Source organism: Arvicanthis niloticus, chromosome 9, assembly GCF_011762505.2.
Source record: "Arvicanthis niloticus isolate mArvNil1 chromosome 9, mArvNil1.pat.X, whole genome shotgun sequence".
Lineage (NCBI taxonomy): Eukaryota > Metazoa > Chordata > Mammalia > Rodentia > Muridae > Arvicanthis > Arvicanthis niloticus.
In genome coordinates this window covers 67686141-67709648 of record NC_047666.1, presented here as the reverse complement: position 1 = coordinate 67709648, position 23508 = coordinate 67686141, and the positions used below count along the sequence as shown (strand labels likewise).

The 23508-nt window shown below is 40.0% G+C and overlaps 1 protein-coding gene across 2 annotated transcripts; it reads right to left on the bottom strand.

Moving 5' to 3' along the window:
* Positions 1–1300: 1300 nt before the first annotated feature.
* LOC117715337 (C-type lectin domain family 12 member A-like) lies at positions 1301–21418 on the bottom strand. Of its 2 annotated transcripts, none has more exons than XM_076940651.1 (6): positions 20994–21418; positions 18171–18269; positions 17444–17632; positions 16462–16613; positions 12355–12461; positions 1301–1592 (listed from the first exon to the last, which is right to left on the bottom strand). In XM_076940651.1, the coding sequence occupies exons 1-6, from the start codon at positions 21082–21084 to the stop codon at positions 1538–1540; spliced, it is 693 nt and encodes a 230-aa protein (XP_076796766.1). In that variant the 5' UTR covers positions 21085–21418; the 3' UTR covers positions 1301–1537. The 2 variants fall into 2 exon arrangements, with proteins under 2 accessions (XP_076796766.1, XP_034368000.1); XM_034512109.2 differs by lacking the exon at positions 1301–1592 and adding an exon at positions 8482–10691.
* Positions 21419–23508: the final 2090 nt, after the last annotated feature.

The following is a 23508-nucleotide window of genomic DNA, read 5'->3' as shown; positions in this document are numbered from 1 at the left end:
TAAATTTGATAAGCTCTGTAATGTTTTATAGGCTCTCAGATTGAATAAATGACCTCAGTACAAATTTCCTGAGCAGACAGGTAGTATAAGTTACTTTTCTGTTGCTAGGATTAAAACTCCATGATCAAGTCAACTTGTAGAAGGAAGGGTCTGTCTGGGCTTGTGGCTCCAGAGTGATGTAGGCAGGCGTGGCAGCAACAGAAGCCATAGTGTCAGAGCAGAAAGCTGAGAGATCATATCCTTAACTGAAAGTTCCACAGGGCAGAAGGAACTGAAAGTACAGTGAGGCTCTGTACTGGCAAAGCCCATCCCCCACCAACATGCTTTCTCCAGCAAGGCTAGACCTCAAAAACTTCCCCAAGAAATGTCACTACCTCGGGGACAAAAGTTCAAATGCCTGAGTTTATGGGAGAACAGTCTCATCCAGACCTCAACACATACAAAAATACTGGTGCCAGTGTCAGAGTAGATGGCTTTCTCTGCAGTGTAGCAAAAATACTTCTTATTCTGGGAACCCTGTGCAAGAGGAGGTGGAAGGAGTGTGGGAGTCAGACAGGGTGAAGGACACCAGAAGAAGGCCCTCTAAATCAGCTGAACAACACTTACATGAACTCACAGAGACTGAAATATGTACACACACACACACACACACACACACACAATTTTAAAGATTCTCTTTTCCCTCTGCACTGTGTGTGTGTACAAGAAACAAATGAGATATACAAAGAAAGTGTCAAATGAATACCAATTCAATATAATTGTTATTTCTAGAACCATTCCCTGTATGTCCTTAAATGACAGACCCATCAGTCCTTTTAGTCTGTGCCTGACCTACAGAGTGCTCTGTGTGGTTCTTGCCACTGATGCTCTTCCTACACGAAGATGTTCAACACTGTGCTGCTTTTGTTGTGTTCTGTTTGGTTTCATTTTTTTTTGTTTTGTTTTTATTTGTTCGTTTGTTTGTTTGTTTTATCACCTTAACACAAGCCTGGGCCATTTGGGAAAAAAAACTTTAGCTGAGAAAATGCCTTTATAAGATTTGTCTGTGAGGCATTTTCTTGTGTAATGTTGTGATCTGAGCAGATGGTCTTGGGTTGTATTAAAAACAAGCTAAACAAGCCTGGGGATGAAATCGAGTAAGCTGCATGTTCCATGGCTCTGCTTCAGCTCCTACTTTCAAGTTCCTGTTTGGGGTTTTGTAATCTATAAGGAAAATAAACCATGACTCTTTGGTCATGATGTCTTTATTATAGAACTAGGAAGCAAATTGGGACAAATGTTTATTTCACTATCTCCTGCTTGTTCTAGGAAAATCATCAGAGTGTGGGAAAAAACATTTTTCATGCAGTCAAGCACCAGGCATCCAGGATGAGGGAGCAGGAGCAGGATGAGGTCAGCAGGTGGAAGTCAGCTCAGGGAATTCCTAGATCTGGGGATGCTTCTGTGCGTGGATTATTTTTATATTTCCTGTGTCCAACGTGAGATGTTGCCCAGAAATGAGGTGGACAAAGATAGCATCCATGACTGTTCATGTTTCTCATTCTTTATCAGTTGGAATTGAAAACTCTGTAGAAACAAAAACCTGGGAGGAGCTGATAAGAAAAACAAACAAAAAAAGGTTGTTATTTCTAATAAACAACTGTGTTTCTGAGAAAATTACTCCCATGAATAAACTCCTGTGGTAAATCCTCTAGCTCTTAGGTTTGATGTAATACTTCTGTCTGTTTGTTTATTTTTAAAAACAAGAGTTGGGGGAGAGAGAATGAAAGAGACAGAGACCGAGACAGAGATAGAGACAGAGACAGATACAGAGAGAGACAGAGAATTTCTTCAGAAAAATCATTTCTATGCCTCTGCATGTTGTGTTTCTCTCTCTCTCTCTCTCTCTCTCTGTCTCTCTCTCTCTCTCTTAGGCATGACTTTGTGGTGATGATTTGATAATAACTTGTCTTCAGGACAAGCTTTATTTTAGGCTTCAAAAAACCCAGGAGGACCATGAGTTCAAGCCAATTGGGAACACACAAGTTTGATTCTCCCTTGGATTATATGATAAAATTCTGCCTCAAAACAAACCAACCAACCAACAATCAAATAAATAACAGGTTATACTAGGGTATGTCATTAATATTATACAAGAAAAAAGTCAGACACAATGTGAAGGTGTTTTAATTAATTATTTTATTTATTTACATCCCAAATGTTGCCCCCTCTCAGTCTCCTCTCCCACAGTTCCCCCTCCTCCTTGCCTATGAAAGGGTGCTCCCCAGGCCCCACATCCAGGCCATAAAAGGCAGTCCTCTACTACATATGTGCTAGGGGCTTCAGAGAGCATACACTATCTGGTATGGTTGGTTATTTAGTTTCTGGGAACCGCCAGAGGTCCAGGTTAGTTGACACTATTGGTCTTTCTGTAGGGTTGTCATCCCCTTTAGTTCCTTCAAACCTTGCCCTAACTCTTTCATAGGGGACTACAACCTCAGTCCAATAGTTGGCTGTAAGTATCTGCATCAGTCTCTGTCAGCTGCCGGTAGAGCCTCTCAGAGGACGGGCATGCCAGGCACCCATCTGCAATCACAACATGGCATCAGTAATAGTGTCAGGGTTTGGTACCAACCCATGGGATGGACAGTTAGGCCAGTCATGGGATGGCCTTTCCCTCAGTCTCTGCTCCATTTTAGTCCCCGCATTTCTTTTAGACAGGAGCAATTCTGGATCAAGAATTTTGAAGCTGGGCGTTGGTGGTGCACGCCTTTAATCCCAGCACTTGGAAGGCAGAGGCAGGCAGATTTCTGAGTTCGAGGTCAACCTGGTCTACAGAGTGAGTTCCAGGACAGCCAGGGCTACACAGAGAAACCCTGTCTGTAAAAACAAAACAAAACAAAACAAAAAAGAATTTTGAAGGTGGATTGGTGTCTCCATCTCATGTCTGAGAGCCCTGTCTAACTACTGGAGGTGGTCTCTTCAGGCTCCATCTCATCACTGCTAAGGTCACCCCCAGTGAGCCCCAGGAGTCTCTCATATCCCAAGTCTCTGGGACTTTCTAAAGATTCCCATCCCTGGCAGCCACATTTTTCCATTCATTTTCCTGGCACTCTGGACTTCTCTCCTAACCCCCTCCCCACCCCAACTGATCCTGCCACTTTCCCCCTCCCCTCCCTTCTCCCACCCAGGTCCCTCCCTGCCTGTGAAGGTTTTAAAGATCAAAGCTAGCTTTACTATGGCATGAACTGTGTTCTTAAGACAAAGACAATGGTGTGTGGCAGAAATGAAATTAGATCATCCTGAAAACAAGCAGCTCCTGTCTCATTTCTGCTTGAAAGGAGTTTTAGTAGACGACTAAACCTACCCTAGCCAGTCTCATCGGATGTGGTGCTCTCTGGAGATGGAGCACTACCTGTCCACTGACCACTATCATCTGACAGTAGATGACAGGTAGACTTGTGAAAGAAGTCTCCATGATGAGTAGCAGCTACTCTCTTCTGTGGTGTGGAATTTACTCCATTGTTCTCCTAAGCAGCAGAGCTTTTAGCTTTCCTACCAACACTCAATTCCTTTCTCTTACTTTTTCTTTCATTGATGATGCATCCGGTATATTTTCCCATCACTACCAGACTCTGTGAAGTTCCATGTTTTTTCTTCAATGCAAAAAAAAATACATAATTTGCATTCCAGAAAATGATAGGATAACAGACCCTCTAACAAATCCCAACTGCTTTTACAGTCATAAGATATTCAGTTAAAGGGCGTTAGACCTGATATCTGTTCTTAAACATGTTTTGAATCTGATTTTATTTCATTTTGGATTTTGCTCCAAGGTCAACTAACTGCTTGTTGAGCATAACCTAGAAAACTTACATGGTTGCTTTCCTTGGTTTCAGTGAGGTTTGGATGAGGAAACACCAGGATTTTAATTTAGTAAATTAAATATTTCTATTAGTTTATTACATCCCCATAATAAGGTTCTGCCTCTAAAGCTTCGTTAATGAGATCAAAGACAGGGATGGAAAAATGACTGAAGGTTATGAGAGCTTCCTGTAGAATCTTGAGGACCACAGTGAGATTCCAGCACCCATTTATCAAGGCAGGTCTCGTGCACAGGCATGCTGAAAGTGCCTGTAACTCAGATGCCTTCTTCTGGTCTCCTCATGCACACATACACACATTTAAAGACAGAAACATGAAGAGAGTTTTGATATTTCACTTTCTAATTCCCTATCTCTATATTTAATATTCTGAGAGTCTTTGGGATTTTCTCTTATCAAATCCTGACTGTTCCTCAGAAATGCCCTTGGCCTTTAAACAGACATGGTTTCCATTGGATTGTATTCATTTGAAACTTCTAATTTTTTTAAATCATTTATGATGTTCAAAGAACATAAGGCATATTGAGACTTTTACTTGAGTAGAAGGCAATTTAAATAGTGGAGTTCTACACTTTTCTTTTTGGTTTGCTTTTTTTTTTTTTTTTTTTTTGATATGGGCCTGATCTCATGTGTTACATGCTGCTCTTGAAGTCACTGTTTAGCTGAGGATCACCTTGACCTCTGATCCTCCTGACTCCCCTCCATAATTCTGAGATCCTAGGCTGTCTTAGTTACTCTCTGTGGCTGTGATAAACACGGTGACCAAACACTATGCCTAGGCATAACCAAAGGTAGTTTCCTTTAAAAATGTAAGTCAAATTCATACAACTAATTAAATATGGATCCCAAAAGTGTGTGGGCCGGAAATATCTCCAGAGTTCCTAAATGCAATAGTAAAGACTGTGTAGATGTCTGTGAAACAGACAGTAAACAGTAAAGATGTCTATGAAACCAACTGGGATGTTGTTCAGTAAATCATTGTGCAGCTGAGGCTGGCTCATAACTCAGCTGTTCCCCTGCACTCAGCCTCCTTTTGAGTTCTGAGATTACAGATGTGCACTACCCCGCTTTGTTGAACATCTTTCAGTGCCTTCCACAGTAAATAGGATTATATGGACGCAGTGTAGGGGCACTGTTCCTGGAGACCAAGACTCTTTCCAGCAGAGTCAGACCTATGATGGTTTTATTCCAACTAAAAGCTCCTTTTAGTACAACACTAGGGGGAAGTTCTTCTGTATGACTGCTAGAGGGCAGTATCACTCCAGGGAGAAAACTGGTTCCTATCAGCCTTTTGAAGGTTTTCTTGATCAGGACAAAAGTCTCTCCATAAATGTGGGAGTTGAAGCAGACTGTCATGAAGAATAGTTCAACAACATGGGGCTGTTTTATGCATATGCCACTCTTCTAAATGCACTTGGCAGTCTAAACCTCATTTGCATATGCTAGTGACATCCTTGGTCTCTGGTGAAACTTAGGCTGGCTTTTCATCAAGATTCATGAGATGACTTTTCAGAGACCTCCCTGCAGGGACTTTGCCCCTGCTTCACATCTCTAAAAGTTCACATAGTTTAAAAACAGTTCAGTGTGAATTGGCAGACCTCTCTTGTCTTCAAGTTGTGTTCCAGAATGTAGTTGAATAGAATCAGGGTGCCCTAACCTCCCTACCACAAAGACTGCACATTCAAGATATAAAGCAAAATAAACGCTTCCTCCCTAAAATTGGTTTTGTCAGATAGTTTGATACTCCAAGGAACATAAGGCATGATTTCTCAGATGTCTTACTAGAGGATTAAAACCCAAGAGAGTGCACCTAAACCAACAAGCACTCCCTTAGCCAATTTATTTTTCCCCACTTTCATCTCTGAGGGTCTGACTCCATGTGGATTTCTCTATTCTTTGTGGGATGCATTAGCCAGGTCTGTTATCTTTTCCTTCAGTTAGGAGACTGAGAAACCATAGTCAGATGATATAGTTACTTGACTTGTGGTCTGGAAGTTGGGTTGGTGAAGATTTGGGGGTGGGACATATATGTTAACTGACACGGAAAAGCCTGTCTCATGTCCTCAAGCAAATAGAGTATTATATACTAGTGTAAGGGAATAATTCTCTTCTGAATTCTTTGGGGACTCAGAAAATTCTATGGGTCATGATGTTGGAGGTCATTAAGAAAACATGAAAGATTGTGGGAGCCTGTGTAAAGAAACTGTGGGCATACTATGAGCTCTGGATGGTGCAGAATGCAGAATATTTTTTCCATATGGTTGCCTTCTGGAAAGAGCTGCACAAACTGGTAAGTGGATGCACTTGAAAGAAAGACCATGACACAAAACTGTGGGTGGCATGTCCACACCATTTCTGTAAGAAAGGCAAAGGCCAGGGAAAAATACTCTTATCTCTTTTTACGTGACCAATGGTGATAAGACATAACACCAAGTGTATACACTCACTGTTCTTATATTTGCTTAAACTAACTGCAAACCTACTCAACACAGGGTACTTCCAAGAAGACTGACCTCTAACCTTCAGGTCCCCCTCACATGTTAGAGACGAAAGTCACCATGTGCTTTGATAGCTTTAATAATAAAAATGAGAAGTGCTCTGGTTGCTCTGTTCCTGAACCCAAATGTGTGGTATTCTCATCATTGTCTTCCCTGCTTTGGCCTCATTCTAATCTTTGCCCTGCTTTACTTTCTTTATATCCATTGGTGTTCTGCCCTTTCTATTAGTAATTACCATGAGTGGTTCTTATCTTTCCTCGCTGTCCCATTAAATGAGGTAATGAGCTTTTTCATTCAGTATCATGGCAGCCTGAACCTTTGGGGAATTTAATCTTATTTCTGACTATGCACTTGTGGTCCTTCCACTTCTTGTTGTACAGGACAAGTGAAAATGTTGCTAATGGTTCCCTACGTTCCCTCTCCTTATTGTTTCTCTTCTACCTGCATTTCTCAAATGAAGCTGCATCTCCCTGATACTTTCTTGTCTCCACTGGTTCACCAATCATGAAAAGGGTTGTGTGTCCTTTAAATACAACTATTTATTCTTACTCTCTAGCTCAAAAATATTTTTCCCCTCTAACACAGTGATGAAGTTTTCATTAGCCAATGGGCAACAGGTGTTTCAGGCTCCAAATTTCTTAGCATCTGCTTTCTTGGCCCATTCTTTTTGGTTATTGTTCAGGTTTGATCCCCTGCAAAATATCCTTTCATATACATTGGCTTGTAGGAATATCTCACAGAGGAGAAAGAAAATGAGAAATTGACTGGGGATATATTCTTAGCAAAGTATTTATTTGTTTCAGTAGAAGACTCTGTAACCAGAAGTCTGCTTCCAATCATTAAATGTTAAGATCCAAAGGAAAGAAAATGGATTAAATTGTACATACTGTGCAACCCTGAAAGGTAGCTTGGTTCCCGGTTGAGCTAAGGCTTGAAACCTCTGAAAACCTGAAGGGACAGTAGGCATTTTGCCTGTTCCCAGGCACCAGGCCCCTGTCACTAGCTGCAGCCCTTCCCCCGCACCCCATAAATTTGTGGTTATCAGTCAAGGACAGGCAACACCTCAAGTCCCTTCACATGTAAAGGATGTGACCTGTGTCAAGTAGGCTCAAGACAGATCTCCATTCTAGTAAGGTAACTAAAGGCCTGGAGAGCTTATCCAATAAGCTTTCCTTCACAGATACTCCTCCCTCCAAAAGGTTTTTAACCTCAGGCCCACCCTAAGATATGGGGTATTGTTGGGAGCCGACTTTTAGCAGAAAGCGGCTATCAGCTTTACAGCCATCTTGAGCCATATACCCTGACATGAAACTTGTTTTACATCAGCCTACAACAGCTGAGCACACTCTGATAACATCTTGGTTTAGACACCCAGGATCTTTCCTTGGGTGTGTGAGATTAAAGGTGTGTGACTTAAGGGTGTGACTTAGAGATCAGATTTAGAGACAAGACCTAAGGGCATGACCTAAAGGCATGGCTTAGAAGTGAGACATATAAAAGGTGGAGACAGACAGAAGAAAGGAGTACAACCAGGAACTAGGAACTAGGAACTCAAGACTTGGGACTTGGACTAGGAAGAGAGACGGAAGAATAAACGGGATTGAATCACACTCTATCTGGTCTCCATTCCTTGTGTCCATCCTCACTCTCTCTCTTGCTGAACCCTGACCTGTAGACCTGAGCAGCAGCTTGGGCCAGGAAACAGTGGCCGCCAAGCATGGAGTGGAGAGGGCCACAACATTTTTGGCCGCCCAAAGTGGGGCAGCTCGGGCCTCAACAGGGTATGATTTTACTCATCCACTATGACAATAAAGGCCTTTAATCCATGGAAATCTGCCATGGGCAGCCTTTAGAGCCACCTTGGAATCTTTCATAGGCCTTTCTTGCCCTCCCAGCCACAGCTACCACCAAGCCCAAGACCAAGCCCACCACAGACAAGACAAGAACTCCTCCTGCAGCACCTCTGGAGCACCCCTCTTTCCCTCACCTCCTTCTCTCCCACCCCTCCCACCCCCTCAGGCCAGATCCATCCTGCAATTCCCACTGCATTCTTACTCTTCCATGGCTTCCAGTGGTACCTGAGTGTTTGAGAGCCTGAGAACCAACAGGCCTGGGTACCCCAAGCTAGCTCCAGCCATACCAACCCTCAGCCTCTACTTCCCCACCCCCAGAGTGTTGTCCGGAAGATACCCTATGTATCAATACCCACCCAGGACAGCACAGAGTGTGTTCAACTTTCTGTGCCCTGCCTCTCCTAGGGGCTTAGCCCTGTAGTGGAGTGGATGTGGAACCCATACCCTACCACATACATGTATGTAGATATTTACTACTGTTTTTAGTTTGGGGTTTGTTTTCTTTAATATTTTATGTTTGGGGAATCTGTTAAACTGAGATTGTTCCAATTGCACAGTGTTAATACATAGAAATATGTTTGAGTTCTGCTGAAATTTTATACAGTGATTTTGATATGATATAAGGTTTACTGTAGCAATTAAAAAACTGTATTGGTTCTTGTAGCAGTCAGGGTGCTCTAGAGTCACAGAATTTATGGATTGTCTCTATATACTAAAGGAATTTGTTATGATGACTTAGAGTCTGTAGTCTAGCTCCCCAACAATGGTCAGCTGTGAATGGGAAGTCCAAGGATTTAGTAGTTGCTCAGTCCCACAAGGCTAGTAGATTCCAACAAATGTGCTGGCAAGTAAATGCAGGCAGGCAAACAAGAGTGAATCTTCCTTCTTCCAATGTCCTTGTGTAGGACCCCAGTAAAAGGTGTGGCCCAGATTAAAGGTGTGTAGCATCACACCTGGATCTGGGACTTGTTTTGTCCCAGGCTGACCTTGAACTCAGAGATCTCCATGCCTTAGTCTCCTTGGATCCATAGCCACTATGCCACAAGATGGTCATCTTAAGACTTGTATCTCCCAGCCTCAAGACCTGAATCACCAGTGAGCCTTCCAATTCTGGATTGTAGTTCATTCCAAATATAGTCAAGTTGACAACCAGAAATAGCTATTAACATTCTCAAGTATATTAATCTATTAGGTTCTCAAGTATATTATTATATTAACTACAAATAAAATGATATATTTTAACCCTTCCCAACATTCAACTTTGATATGCCTTTTTCTTGCCTGATTTTATTGTTAAATCTCTGACACTAGAAGTTGTTGAATGAAGTGATTAAGGAAGTTCATTCTTATCTTATTCTAAAACTAGGAACTAGTTTCTCTTACTAGAACTATGATGTCAGTTCAAACTACAGAGTTTTGCTCATTTGTCTGCTGTTTATTTCATGTCAAAGCCTGGTAATATTTGGGAAACCTACTCCTAGTTTCCTAAACTTTACTATGACAGGGTATAACCTATTCACCAAATGCTTTGCTTTGTCAATTGAAAAATTTATTTTCCCTCACATCTTTTTTTCAAAATGTTTATAAATCTTTAATACAAGTTATTCATATCACACTGTGCTCTCTATATTATACTTTCCAGACTTTATTTTCATTGAGGTTGAAATTTGCCTGGTTTATCTTTGGAAAAAGAGAAGAAATAGGCTATATGGTCTTGTGTTCAGCACACTGTGTCTGAAAACTACATGGTGATAAACTATGACTTAGTATCATGGCAGTCAGCAAAGGAGACACAGAAATGTAGACATAAACATTATAGAGAGGCAGGACTCTAGTCAGACTGTTGTTACTGTGTTTGTGTGAGAGGAGTTGCACACTGCCTACAGTTCTTCTGAATGGAAGATGTCTTAGTGACCTTCAAATTGTTGTGACAAAACATCATGATAGAAGTAACTTATAAAAGCATTTAATTTGGCACCTGGTTCAGGAGAGTTAGAGTCCATGACCATCCTGGTGGGGAGGATGGCAGAAGGCAAGCAGACATGGCCTTGAGCAGTAGCTGTGAGCTCACAGCTCAATCCACAAGCACAAGACTGAGACTGAACTAACTGGGAATGGCATGGGCTTCTAAAAACTCAAAGCTCACCCTCAGTGACACACCTCCTCCAACAAGGTCACACCTTCCTATGCTTCTGAAACAGTTCCACCAAGGGAGGACCAAGTTTTCAAATGCATGAGCCCCTGAGGGCCTTTCTCATCCAAACAACCACAGCAAGATAGTAGCTTGAGACAAACAAGTACAGAGTAGCTACAGGTTACCATCTGGAAGGTCATTCAGCACACTTTCCACCTGGACCTTGCTGGCTGTCTTTTCACACATGACTCTTTTCTGATCAGTGCACTCTGTATAATAAACCTTTACTCCCTCTATAAATCCACAGTACATTATACTTAAGTCATATGTGCTTCCCTCAAACCTGGAAGAGAAAAATAAGTATACTTGGTAAGTTATATTTTGATTATACCCACAGAAGAGAATTTTCAAAAAGAACATTAGTTGTGTGGCCTATTTTCTAAGTTAAATTTCAGTTGATGACTGGGGTACTTATATGTGATGTGAAATACTATTTTCTCAATTTCCCTCATCTGGAATATTTTTTGTCATTTGATTCCAGACTTAGCCTCTCTTCCCATGGCTGCTATGACTTAGAATAATGCCAGATCTTAAGTCTCTACCTTAACTTTGCACCATCATCATCAGGTGTCTTACCTAATGACCAAAGCTAGAAGAAACCCAATTTAGAAAACCTCAAGACTGTACCATCTGTCATGTGAGAGTTCCTGCTAGCAATATCTCAGGCAGTCCTTCTACCCAAGTAGCCTACAACATGGGCAAGTGATGATAAATGATATTTATAAGTTGAGCACATTGTGGTTTTGATAAACATAACATTGACTCTCAAATTGACTAGCGATAGTCACCAAATAGTTCATCAGTTAACTCAGGAAGCAGAAGAAGCCTGGAGTGTGGGAAGGCTTGAGTGGGTGTGTTGTTGGCATGAGCTGGACAAGTTGAGGACCATGACCTCAGACCCTCAGACAAATCCTTCCTCTGGTCTATGTGCTGATGTTGATGGGATGTGCAGAAAGTGTTCACCATAGCATTCTCCCCCTGGATTTTTGTGGCCTGAAGATTGCTCCCCTTCAGAGGCTGCACTGACTGAACCAGTACCCATGAATAAAATCTTAGCCAGGTAACACACACTCATAATCTTAGTGTTAGGGAGACACAGAGAAGCAGATCACTGGGGCTCCCTGCAATCTAGACTGTTGAAGGGTTCCAGACCAGTGAGGAATTCTGCCTCAAAGAAACAGAAAGTAAAGAACACACACACACACACACACACACACACACACACACACACACACAAGGCCCAGCAGTGGTGGTGCACACCTTTAATCCCAGCATCTGGGAGGCAAAGGCAGGCGGATTTCTGAGTTCGAGGCCAGCCTGGTCTACAGAGTGAGTTCCAGTACAGCCAGGGCTACACAGAGAAACCCTGTCTTGAACCCCCTCCCCCCAAAAAAACCCCACCAGAATCTGTCCTCTGCCTTCCACTAGAAGCAGACATACACATACATACACATACCTACATATTACATATGCTGCACACACATAAGTGCATCATTCATACATTCACTACACACACACACACACAAACACACATGCATACATTCTCAACACAGACTTATACATACAGCCCTGACTAATTTGAAGCTGTCAGTCTTTCATTCACTTTTAAATTCCAGAATATAGCACAGTACTAAGTACTTAAAGGTGTCTAGTGAATGGTTTTGGCTTCTGCAAGCTTCTTAACTATAAGCAGTAATTTTGTAGAAGAAAAGAAGTTTTATAACATGGTTACTGTAGGTTGTTGGAAATTTGCCACAATAATAACAAGATATGTGTGGCAACTCTCTACATAATTGAATGTAGATGTCACAAAAGCCTGATGGGACAGTTACCTTTAAGGAAGTGGTGTCAGCTGAAGCTGCTCTTAACAGCAATCTACCAAGTTCCTGCGGAAATTGTCTCCATTCAAGTCTAACCATAAAAATCCAACAAGACTAAAGACTTACCCTTCAGAGAGGAACATCTTCTCACTCAGTGTCTCAGAGTCTCTGTAATCTTCGCTGGGTGACAATGCTAGCCAAAAATCTTGTAGATTCTTAGACTTTATAAATTCCTACAGAAATAGAAATGGCCTTTTAAATAAGCTTTTTCTTATATCTGTACCCTACATGACAGCTTTGGAGTGGCATTACCACTTTTCAATGTCATTTAAAAGGGTTAACTGTCCAGCCTTGATGTGAGAATATGTGCCTGGTCTTATAGATTATAGCTTCTTAATCTGTATTTGATTAATGACTCTGGAAGTTCTACCCATTTCGGAGGCAAGGAGGTAGAGATGGGGTGATTCTGGGGGAAGGGGAGATGAAGTAGGAAAGATTGGGGGGAGGGGATGGAAGGGAAACTGCAGTCAGGATATATATATATATATATATATATATATATATATATATATATATATATATCCTGTATATAAATATGTATATAAATATATATTACATATATATTTGTGTATATATATACATAATAGATGATAAATAATAATTGATTGATACATAATAGAAAGATAGATAGATAGATAGATAGATAGATAGACAGACAGACAGTGTTGCTTAAGATGTCAGTGTTCCAGAAGAAAACTTTGTGAACAGAACATCAATGGTTCAGACACTAAGATCAACAGCTTATAAAAGAGGCCTCATAAAGTTGAAAACTTCTTTTTAAGGCAAACAACACCATCAATAGGACAAAATGGCAGCCTACTGAATGGAAAATGATTTTCAGGAACTCTGCTTCTGATATAGGACTAATTTCCAAAACATATATAGAACTCAAGAAACTAGATGTCAACTAACCAAATAATCTAATTAAAAATGGGGTATAGATCTAAACAAAATTTTCAGCAGGTAAATCCAAAATGGCCAAAAGCACTTGAAGAAATGTTCAACAGCCTTAGTCATCAGGGAAATGCAAATCAAAATGACTCTGAGATTCCATCTTACACCTGTCAGAATGGCTAAGGTCAAAGACACTAGTGATAGCTCATGCTGGTGGGGATGTGGAGCAGAATCAGACTCCTCTATTGCTGGTGGGAGTGCAAACTTGCACAGCTACTTTGAAAATCAAGTTTCTGAGAAAAGTGGGAGTAGATTTATCAAGACCCAGCTCTACCACTCTTGGGTAAATACCCACAGGATGGTCCACCACACCACAAGGACACTTGCTCAACTATCTTCACAGCAGATTTATTGATAAGAGCCAGAAACTGGAAACAACTTACATGTCACTCAACCACACAATGGATAAAGAAAATGTGGTACATTTACTCAATGGAGTATTAATCAGCTGTTTAAAAGAATCACATGAAATTTGCAGGCAAATGGATGGAACTAGGACGTAGACAGGAGCCTGGCTTCTGGCATCATCACCATTAGAGGGGCTCCATCCAAGCAACTGATGAAAACAGATGCAGAGATCGACAGTCAAAGATTAGGTGTAACACAGTGAATTCTGAGAAAGAAGGGAAAAAGGACTGTAGGAGCCAGAGGGGTCAAGGACACAAGGAAACCCACAGAATCAACAAACCTGGACTCACAGAGGCTCACTGAGACTGGACCAACAGTCAAGGAGCCTGCATGGGTCTAACCTGGGCCCTCTGCATATTTTATCATTGTGAAGTTTAGTATTGTAGGATTCCTAACAAGAAGTGGGGCTGTCTCTGACTCTTTTGCCTGCTCTAAGGACTCTTATCCTCCTACCAGGTTGCCTCATCCAGCTTTAATATAAAAAGTGGTGTCTAGTTTTATGTCAACTTCACATTGCATGTTTGTTTTATATCCCTGGGATTCATGCCCTTTTCTGAAGGGTAACAGAGGAGGGTTAGAAGGATGGGCTAGGTAGACAGGAGGGAAATTTTGGATGGGGAATGTGATATATGAGAGAACAAAATAATAATAAAGGGAAGATGACAGTGTTTCACAGCATATTTCCCTGTCTAGCAGAAAGAAAGCAGGGCCTGCTGTATAGAGGCACGGAAGGATGAGACAGAAACTACAGTGCCCAGAGGCTGATGCAATCACAGAGCTAGCTGTGTTACAGCAGGATATCCTGAAATTGTGCAAACATTCAAAACCACCACAGGATCTGGGCAGAACCATGGCTGACCCTCGTTGTTTCCACATAACAATGAAATAAAGGACTTTATTTTATTATATTCTGATTAGCTTTGCAAAAACTACAGCTTTTCCTTGTGTCTGATACTTTAACAAACCCAATCTGCCAGTGTAAGAACAAACAGAAAGGGTAGACCCTGGTTAAATCCTGGTTCATTCCAGAATCTTCATTCAGTAAATTCTCACAAGACAATTATTTATTTTAATGTATTTTAATGTGCTCTGTCTTCACACACACCAGAAGAGGAATCAGATCCCATTACAGATGGTCCTGAGCCACCATGTGGTTGCTTAGAATTGAACTGGGGACCTCTGGAAGAACATCCAGTGTTCCTAACTGCTTAGTCATCTCTCCAGCTCTACTTGTGCTTTCTAATAAAACCTTTCAACTTTGTGCATTCTGTGTATGAATTCTTTGATGCGTCCAAGAACTTTGCAACAGTGCTTTGAAGTCTTTGAGATCTCTTCAGCTTTCACTAATGATGAAAGAACCTACTGATTCATTGAATAACATTAATAAAGGGTCAATAAAAAACTTAACGATTTTCTGGTCTAAATATTTGGTTAGCGAATATTCACTCTGGGCCAAAGGAAGTGGGTAGTGATTACAAACCAGACTTAACAATAAAAGAGAAAGAAGCACCATAGTCAGAGAAAAAATAGCAAATACTGAACCAGAGCCCGCCCAGAATTTTTGGCCAAAAAAGCGTGTGTGTGTGTGTGTGTGTGTGTGTGTGTGTGTGTGTGTGGTTTTTTTAAGCCAGTTAGGTTTTTAAAGTAAATAATTATAAATGATCACTTGAGAATGGTCAATGAGACAGAATAATCGACTTTATAGGAGAACTCTTTTCTCTTATAAAAGATGGCATGTTTCTTATGGTAGAAAGGCTGAGCTCTTAAGGTGATATATTTTTATACCACAATATATGACTATGATTTAGAATCACCAGATCACACTGGTAATTCTAGCCCTTGGAAGGCTGAGGCAGGATTACTGTGCTAGGTTTGAGACTTGTCTGAAAATAAAAACAGAAAATAATAAAGGATTGCTATGTGAAAGATCAGAACTATTGACTAATGAGTAAAATACAAAGACATTATTTAGACCAGTGGTTCTCAATCTGTGAGTTGCTACCCCACTGGAAGTTAAGTGACCTTTTGACAGGCATTGACTAAGACTATCAGAAAGCTTAGATATTTACAATTATAATTCATAACAGTAGCAAAATTACAGTTATGAAATAGCAAGAAAAATAATTTTATAGTTGAGGGTCAGAACAAGAGGAACTGTATTAAAGGGTGACAGCATTAGAAAGGTTGAGAATCACTTACTTAAACATAAACAAATAAACAGGAAATAAACAGGACCAATGAAAATTCCCTTTTCATTGGTCCTCATAACTCTGTTAAATATGTATATTTAGCATTTGTTTCCTCTCTATCAAACCAGGGTATTTATTTACATATATATCATTCTATCTGGGTTAGGTTGATTTTGGTTTTGTTTTTTGTTTTTTCCCTAGTCAACAGAAGATAGAAGAAAAGATAATGACAATAGAAAATACACCCCCATGTGGTTTTTATGGGAGTGGTGAGCTTTGGCTATGATATTATCTGTCCTTGGAGAACTATTCAGAAGACATACACAGAAACCTGTTTCTACACTTCCAACTTGGAAATACACAGACCTGAGGATTCTGAGAGTCCCTGATCTACCCATCTATCTTGCAGGTTCTAAAGTTCCACTAAAGCTAAAACCTGGTGTGTTTTAGATTTATTGTCATTTTCCTAAGATAAAAGTGCAAGACCCAGTCCTCTGGGCTTGTAAGGAAAACAATCCTGAGTTAAGACACTGCATGTCTTCCCATTGCATACCTCTGTAACCCGTATTTCATGATGTGAAGCTGATTCCTTTTTGTAGGGAACAGAGACATGGAACCTTACCAGTTCATCCTTGTTCTTAACCTTCAGGAGGCTGGCATTCTGAGAAGAGCAGAACTTAACACTCTCTTGCCATGTTTTATACCCATTGGCTTCAGAGTAACAGCTGTTCTTGTACCATTGTGAACCCTTTGGACATGGTTTACACTTGTGCTCTAGAAGGACAGAGTTGTACAGGTTGGTTTCAACACTCTTGACAATTATCCCTTTATTGTCTGGGTGACATTGACCAGATTTACTGTGTTTCCTCTCTTTAGGTCAAGAAAGAAAACAAATCCTCGACATCTCTATTTATCCCCCTAGAAACCTGACACAAAACATGGACAAACCAAAAACACTCAAGTACCTGACCAGATTCAGACATATTGCCCATCACTAGGGAACTCACTTATGATTCTAAAAATGAATCACAGCAAATATGCCATCTAGTAAACACAGGCTCCCTCAGCCACATCAGACTGCCTTGCCCTCCAGGTGTCTCTCTGGCCTTCAACTCCTGGCATATTGGAGAGGCATCTCAGAAGCATGGGAAACAGAGTCTAACACAACACCTACGAAGGTGCTTGTAGGCAACACCCACTCTCCTATTCCATATACTGCCCAGACCTCATTTCTTTGCCAGGGCTTCTCACTCCTTCAGTACTAGCTAAAATTTAGGAGTGAGGTCATTTATAGAGGCTTCCTTCCCTCATCATCATCTCTTGAGATCTGTGCCCAGGACAATGGTAATACACTACAGATCAGAGAAACTGTGTATACTGACTGGCGCTTCATTATGGAACTGTCAGAACCCTGTAAGTTGGCAGCTTGTATTTTTTACTACTTTTCTTGTTTTTCTGTAACTAGGGAAATATCAATGACTCATTTACTAAACTCATTTAATTTCACATTAACATGGGCTCTGTGAGAAAGTAATTTTTAAAGGATTCTAAGGCTTAGGTTTTTTGCTGCCCTGGGAACAGTTTTGAGAGCAATGCAGGATTACCTGGATCTTTGTTATACAGCTCTTGACACAGCTCGGTGGCTATGTTTTGCAGCATAGCAGAAAGGTTCTTGATTTTGTTGGAGTTGTTGAGATTGTACATCAGCTGTAGGGAAACATTTCTCTGAAGTTCTTCCTTGATGCTTTGTATTTGATTTGATTTTATCATTTCTGTCTCAGAAGTTGTATAAACTCCAGGGTTTTTTTTTTTTTTTTCAAAGACAGAAGAAGAAAAGAAAATGGCAGATGACTTTAAAAATACTTATGAATTCTAAGTTATCCTATCACCTTTGGAAATTTGGAAATTTGTTGAACTTTTTTTCATTATTAAATGTTAAAGTAGTATGAAAAGGCTTCTTTACAGGAGTGATTGGCAAGACCAAGGATATGTCTATTGACCACATTATAAGGCCACTCTTGGGGCAGATTATTACAAGGACTTAATTCAAAGAATAAATATTGGTTCAACTACTCCTGGCATTCTACATCTCCCAATCAGCCAGGAAATAACTATATAAATGCATACATATGTGATATGTAAACATATGCAACACATAAAAGATGCACCAGGTTGTTTTATATGTTTATTCACATACCTATGTAACAATAACAGAATTTGAGAGGGAGAATCCAGGAGAATGAGAGGAATTATTGGGAAGGGGGTGAAGATGAAGCAACTATACTTTAATTAAATATAAAATATCTTTTAAAAGAATGGGGTGATACATACAGATGCCTCCTATGATCACCACTCCAATGAACCGCAGAAGGCACAGAAGAGTCAGAATCATGATTGTTTTACGATGTGAATGGGAAGCAGCAGAAGATACTGTGAAAAGAAAAAAGCACAGCATTCTAGAAGCAGCTCACACCTTAACTCATCCATCCATCAATCCATCCACCCATTCATCCATCCATTCATTCATCCTCCTATCCATCATCTATCCATTCATTATTCACCCATTCATCCATCCATCCATCATCCATCCATTCATTCATATTCCCCACGTTTCTTTCATCTATAAATTTTGCTAGAAATTCACAGACTTTTTTTTCAAGAGAAATCAGATAGGAAACCATAACTAAGAAACCAGGATTAGTTTCAGATTTGAGACTTTACTTTGTCTTACCCCACAGACATTTTTGTTCATGAAATGTCTCAAATATCTTACCAATTAGATCAAGGCAATAAATTAAAAAAAAATAAGAACTAAGTTAATAAAACTTAGTTGTTTTTAATGATAAATAGGTCTCATAGGCAAAGACATTAACCCTTAGAATGACAAAATACACAAATAAAAGTAAAGATAACCTTATAAAGTAGAGAGAAGAAAATAATTTTTCCAATGTTTTCTATATTTAAAAAAAAACCTTCTCATAGAATGCTTTTATTATTTTATGGACAATGAATCACAAACAAGATCATTTCCCTTAAAAGTTAAAAAAATTACATGGTGAATTATTGTTAAGGCATTACATGATTTAAATTATCCCCATGTATGGATATACAAAAAAAGACTATTTCAAGAAAGTAATTCAAAAATAACCTAATATTTTTACTCTGCTCTTGAAATGTGTTTTATATCAACAGGTGATAGGATAACAATGTTGTGAAGTCTTACAAAGTATTGTATAAAATATAAAACTTGATTTCTTAATATTTTGGGAAATTGTTAATGAAAGTACTATAATTGTTTTAGTCCTTACCTGAGGTTTGGAATACAAACATATAGTCTATCTTTTGTTATAATTATTTTCTCATTTATTTATATATTCAGTTATTTAAAAGTTATTAGATCTGTGTCATTTAGGTACTAAACAATATTGTGGTTGCTAATAAAGCAGAGTAGAAGGTATGTGTGTTTATGCTGTCATCTAGATGCATATTAAAGTGATAGGAAACAAAGTACAAAATGATTGATTGATAGAGAATTGATAGGTATATAGATAGATCATAGATATATATAGATAATAGTTGATAGAGGTATAAGATAGAGACACAGATAGAGATGATAGATAGATGATAGACAGACAGACAGACAGACAGATAGATAGATAGATAGATAGATAGATAGATAGATATGTAGGTAGATAGTTAGATAAATGATAGGTAGATAGATAAGTAGATAGATGATAGAGATAGGTAGATAGATAGAGAGAGTGAGAGAGAGAGGGGGGAGGGAGAGAGATGGATAGGAATTTGAAACTGAAAGGCATGAGATAACTCAGAAATGCCATTGAGTGGCACTGGAGCAAGAGACCTGGGAAGAGCCCTCCAGTACTCCATCAATGAACACAAGTCAGGACAAGCAGAAAAACCAAACCAGCTCAGCCACAGGAATAGTGAAAACCAGGAGGATGTGTCCTGGAGAATGCAGTGTGAAGGAATTTCCCACAGGTTTCGGTGTGCTGTGGGTGTTGTGCAGAGTATGTCATGTTGTGTAATGCTGTATTGAGAGTAGAGCCTCACACATGCTCAGCAGTGCTCTAGCACTCAGCTGGATCCCCAGCTCTCTTCTTACTTCTTACTCTGAGACAGGATCTCACTTAACTGACTGTACAAGTTGACTCTGTACTCATTTGCAGTCCAGGTAGATCTTGAATTTCCCATCCTCCTGGGTAGCTGAGATGAGGGAAGCTCCCTCAGATCTAGCAAAGAAAAGCAATCTTAAAAGAGACTGCTCAGCAGTATAAAAACAGTAGGGCAGCAGAGCTGTGAGGCAGAGACATGAGGCAGAGGTAGCTCAGGGGCTGACTGCCCTTGCTGTGCAAGCCTTAAAACCTAAGGTAAATTCTTGGTGGTTTACATGGTGCAAGGAGAGGACTGTTTCCTCAAGGTGTCCTCAGGCCTCCAAACAAGAGCATGCACACATACACACACATACACATATGTGAGCGAACACACACACACACATTCATACATTTCACACATATATGCATACACATACACAGATTAAATTTAACCTAAATTTAAGATATAGAATAAAGATCTGAATGCTATGATAAAACAGGGAAACCCCCAGAGATCTAGACTGGAACAAGCTCTGTGAACATGAGAAAAGAAACCAGTTTTTTGTTTTGTTTTGTTTTGTTTTGTTTTTTAAAAAAAGATGTTCTCTTTTTCTTTGTCTTTCTCCTACACTTCAAAATGTTTACTTTTCAGAACTCTAGCAAGAATATATAAGCACATGACTTTCCTGAAGAAGGTATAATCCTAATTCTGTGGCTTCAGATAAACACACACACACACACACACACACACACAACCCTTCACAATAAAACACCATCATTTGGAAATACAATCCCTTCACACATACCTGAATTTAATATAAAAAAATGTAAAATACAATGTTTTATTGCAATGACTTAAAGAAATGCCTTATGCCTTGAAGAAAAATTTTCTTTTAATCACTTTTGTATTTGCAGTTTAAATGAAAGACCAGATCAAAAATCCATACTGCATATTATAATTTAAAAAAATTAAAAATTCACACTCCATGGATCTATGGCCACTGCCACAGCCTTACCTCACATCCATGGCTTGAAACCTTACCTTTCCCCCCACATTTGTCAGATGTTTGGGTTTCTTCTTTCTTAGCAGAGTCCTGGAATTTGAGATCAGCATGAACATTTTCTTCAGACATTGATGAATATTCAAAGAAAGCTCCAGAGATTGTCTTTTCTGACAATTCTCAATTTCTCGAAGTTGACAGGGCTGATGGTTAAATAAGTTTACATAAACTTTCAACCCTCTGTAAACTGCAGATAACCTCACAGCTAGAATTTCTTTTTGAAAAAAAAAAAAAAAAAAAAAAAACACTATGCCAGGCTCTCAAATATGTGCCAATGAGCCACAGTCATTCTATGGCTTCAGACAATAACAGATAAGGATGAAAGAGGAACACTTTTCTTCCTCGTGTTTCTTCCTTTTTCTTTACATAAAGTAATATTCGAAATTGTGCTTGGATAATATTAGCTTCATATGAGTTGCACAAGTCGCTCTTACCACACAGTGCAGACACAGCATAGGATTAAACTCTCAAGCAGGGAAATAATCAGAATGATTCAGATCTCACATGCTCCCTGGTGTACCACAGTGGACTGCCACAGGTCCCCTGAGCACAGAATGGTCAAGGTCCTCTGAGAAAGACTGACTTAGGAATGAAGATTCACGGGGAAGACACACAAAGACTGTGAGATGAAAGACCATGCTTTCTGTCTGCTGCAAAGGTTCTGGTTGGATTAACAGGAGCTTTGTTCTCAGCAGAAGCAAGTGGATCTCAGCACTAGGGAAGCAGAAGCAAGTGGATGTCTGTGAGTTTCTGGCTAGCATCCTGTACATAGTGAGATCCAGGACATCTAATACTACATAAAAAGGCACCATCTCAATTCATGCCCCCCAATAAATAACTAAGTAAATGAATAAAATATGTGACATTACCACTACCACGTGTGTGACTTGTAAATAAATAGGTTAGTCAAAGATGTAAGACATATCCTGGGTCCTGCTGGTACTAGCTTCCTCCCCTTTTTCTTTGGCTTATTGAAGCACCTCATGTGGATTGAGGCTTTGTGCAAAAGGACCAGGCTGTTTTGGGGTTTCCTGGCCTGCAGAACTCTTAAAGGATCTCTCAAACATAGGTTGCTGCTCTATGCATGCACACTCAGTGTGGTTCAGTACACCAAGTTCATAAATAGTTTTCTGTTGTTCAGGGAAACATGGTGTTTCCATGGTCTGGGGACTATGACTTAAAGCTCGGGCATCTCTTTGGTGTACAGTGCTACTTTTTAAATATCTTTTCCTAATGTATCTTTGAAATTCTTACTGATACTTTGACACACATAAATTATGTTAAGTAGGTTGGCATTGTTTAGAAAAAAACTGTAGAAGAGAATGTTTTTAATTCAATAAAGGTTAACTACTTTAACATGGCAAAATATGGTCAGACAAGCAACACTAGATAGACTCAGTGAGTTGGATGTACTTATTTCTGGGCTTATGTATGGGTAACAATAATATTCACAGAAAAGGGGGCCATGCATTTGAGAGGAAGTAATGAACAGAATGGGGGAGGCTGCAAGGAGGGAAAGGATAGGGAGGGAATGATGTCATAATATTTTAATTTTAAAAAGACAGCAAGTAGAAGAGGCTCTTACTACAACCCCTACTAAAAAGTAAACAAGAGTCACACGTCCAAATTAACTAGGTAGTGACAAAACCAAATTGAAGACTAGAAAATGGAGTTATAAACTGCACCCCAATTGTCTGGGCTCTATTTTCTGACCCACAACTGCCTGGTTTCTTAGAGACCTGATGGCACTAAAGACCCTGCCCTACTCCCTATGCCTGACAACTGCCCTTAAAGCACACCCAGTGGCTGTAAAGTGTACTTCATCCCCTGGGCTCCATTTTTCACTTCACAACTCTGCCTGCTTTCCCAGAGTCCATGCAAGCACTTAACACAGATCCAGAAAGACAAACAAGAGGTGGAAGAAGGACTGAAGGAGCCAGAGGGGCCAAGGACTCAACAAAGAAACCTACAGAATCAACTAACCTGGGCCTATCAGAGCTCACAGAGACTGAATTGCCAACCAGAGAGCATGCAGGGCACAGACCCAGGCCCTCTGTAACAGTTGTACAGCTTGGTCTTCAGGTGGGCTCCTAACAGCAGGAGCAGGGGCTGTCTCTGATTCTGTTGCCTGCCTTCGGATCCCTTTCCCCTAACTGAGCTGCCTTGTCTAGCCCTAATAGGAGAAGATGTTCCTAGTCTTACTGCACCTTGGTATGTCAAGGCTCCTTGATATCCATGGGAGGCCTCCTCTTTTCTGAGGAGAAAGGGAAGGTGGGTGGATGGAGGTGAGGTGAGGTGAGAGGAAGGGACTAGGGGGGAGAGGAAGGACAGGAAGCTGCAGTGATCAGGATTTAAAGTAAATAAATAAAAAATTTAAAAGCATGCTTTAACATTGGAAGTATTGACAGTATAAAATCATTTGTAAGAGTTTCAATAAATATTAGTTAAGTTAAAACAATAATGGATACTTTCCTGATATTTAGAAAAGGCTATTAT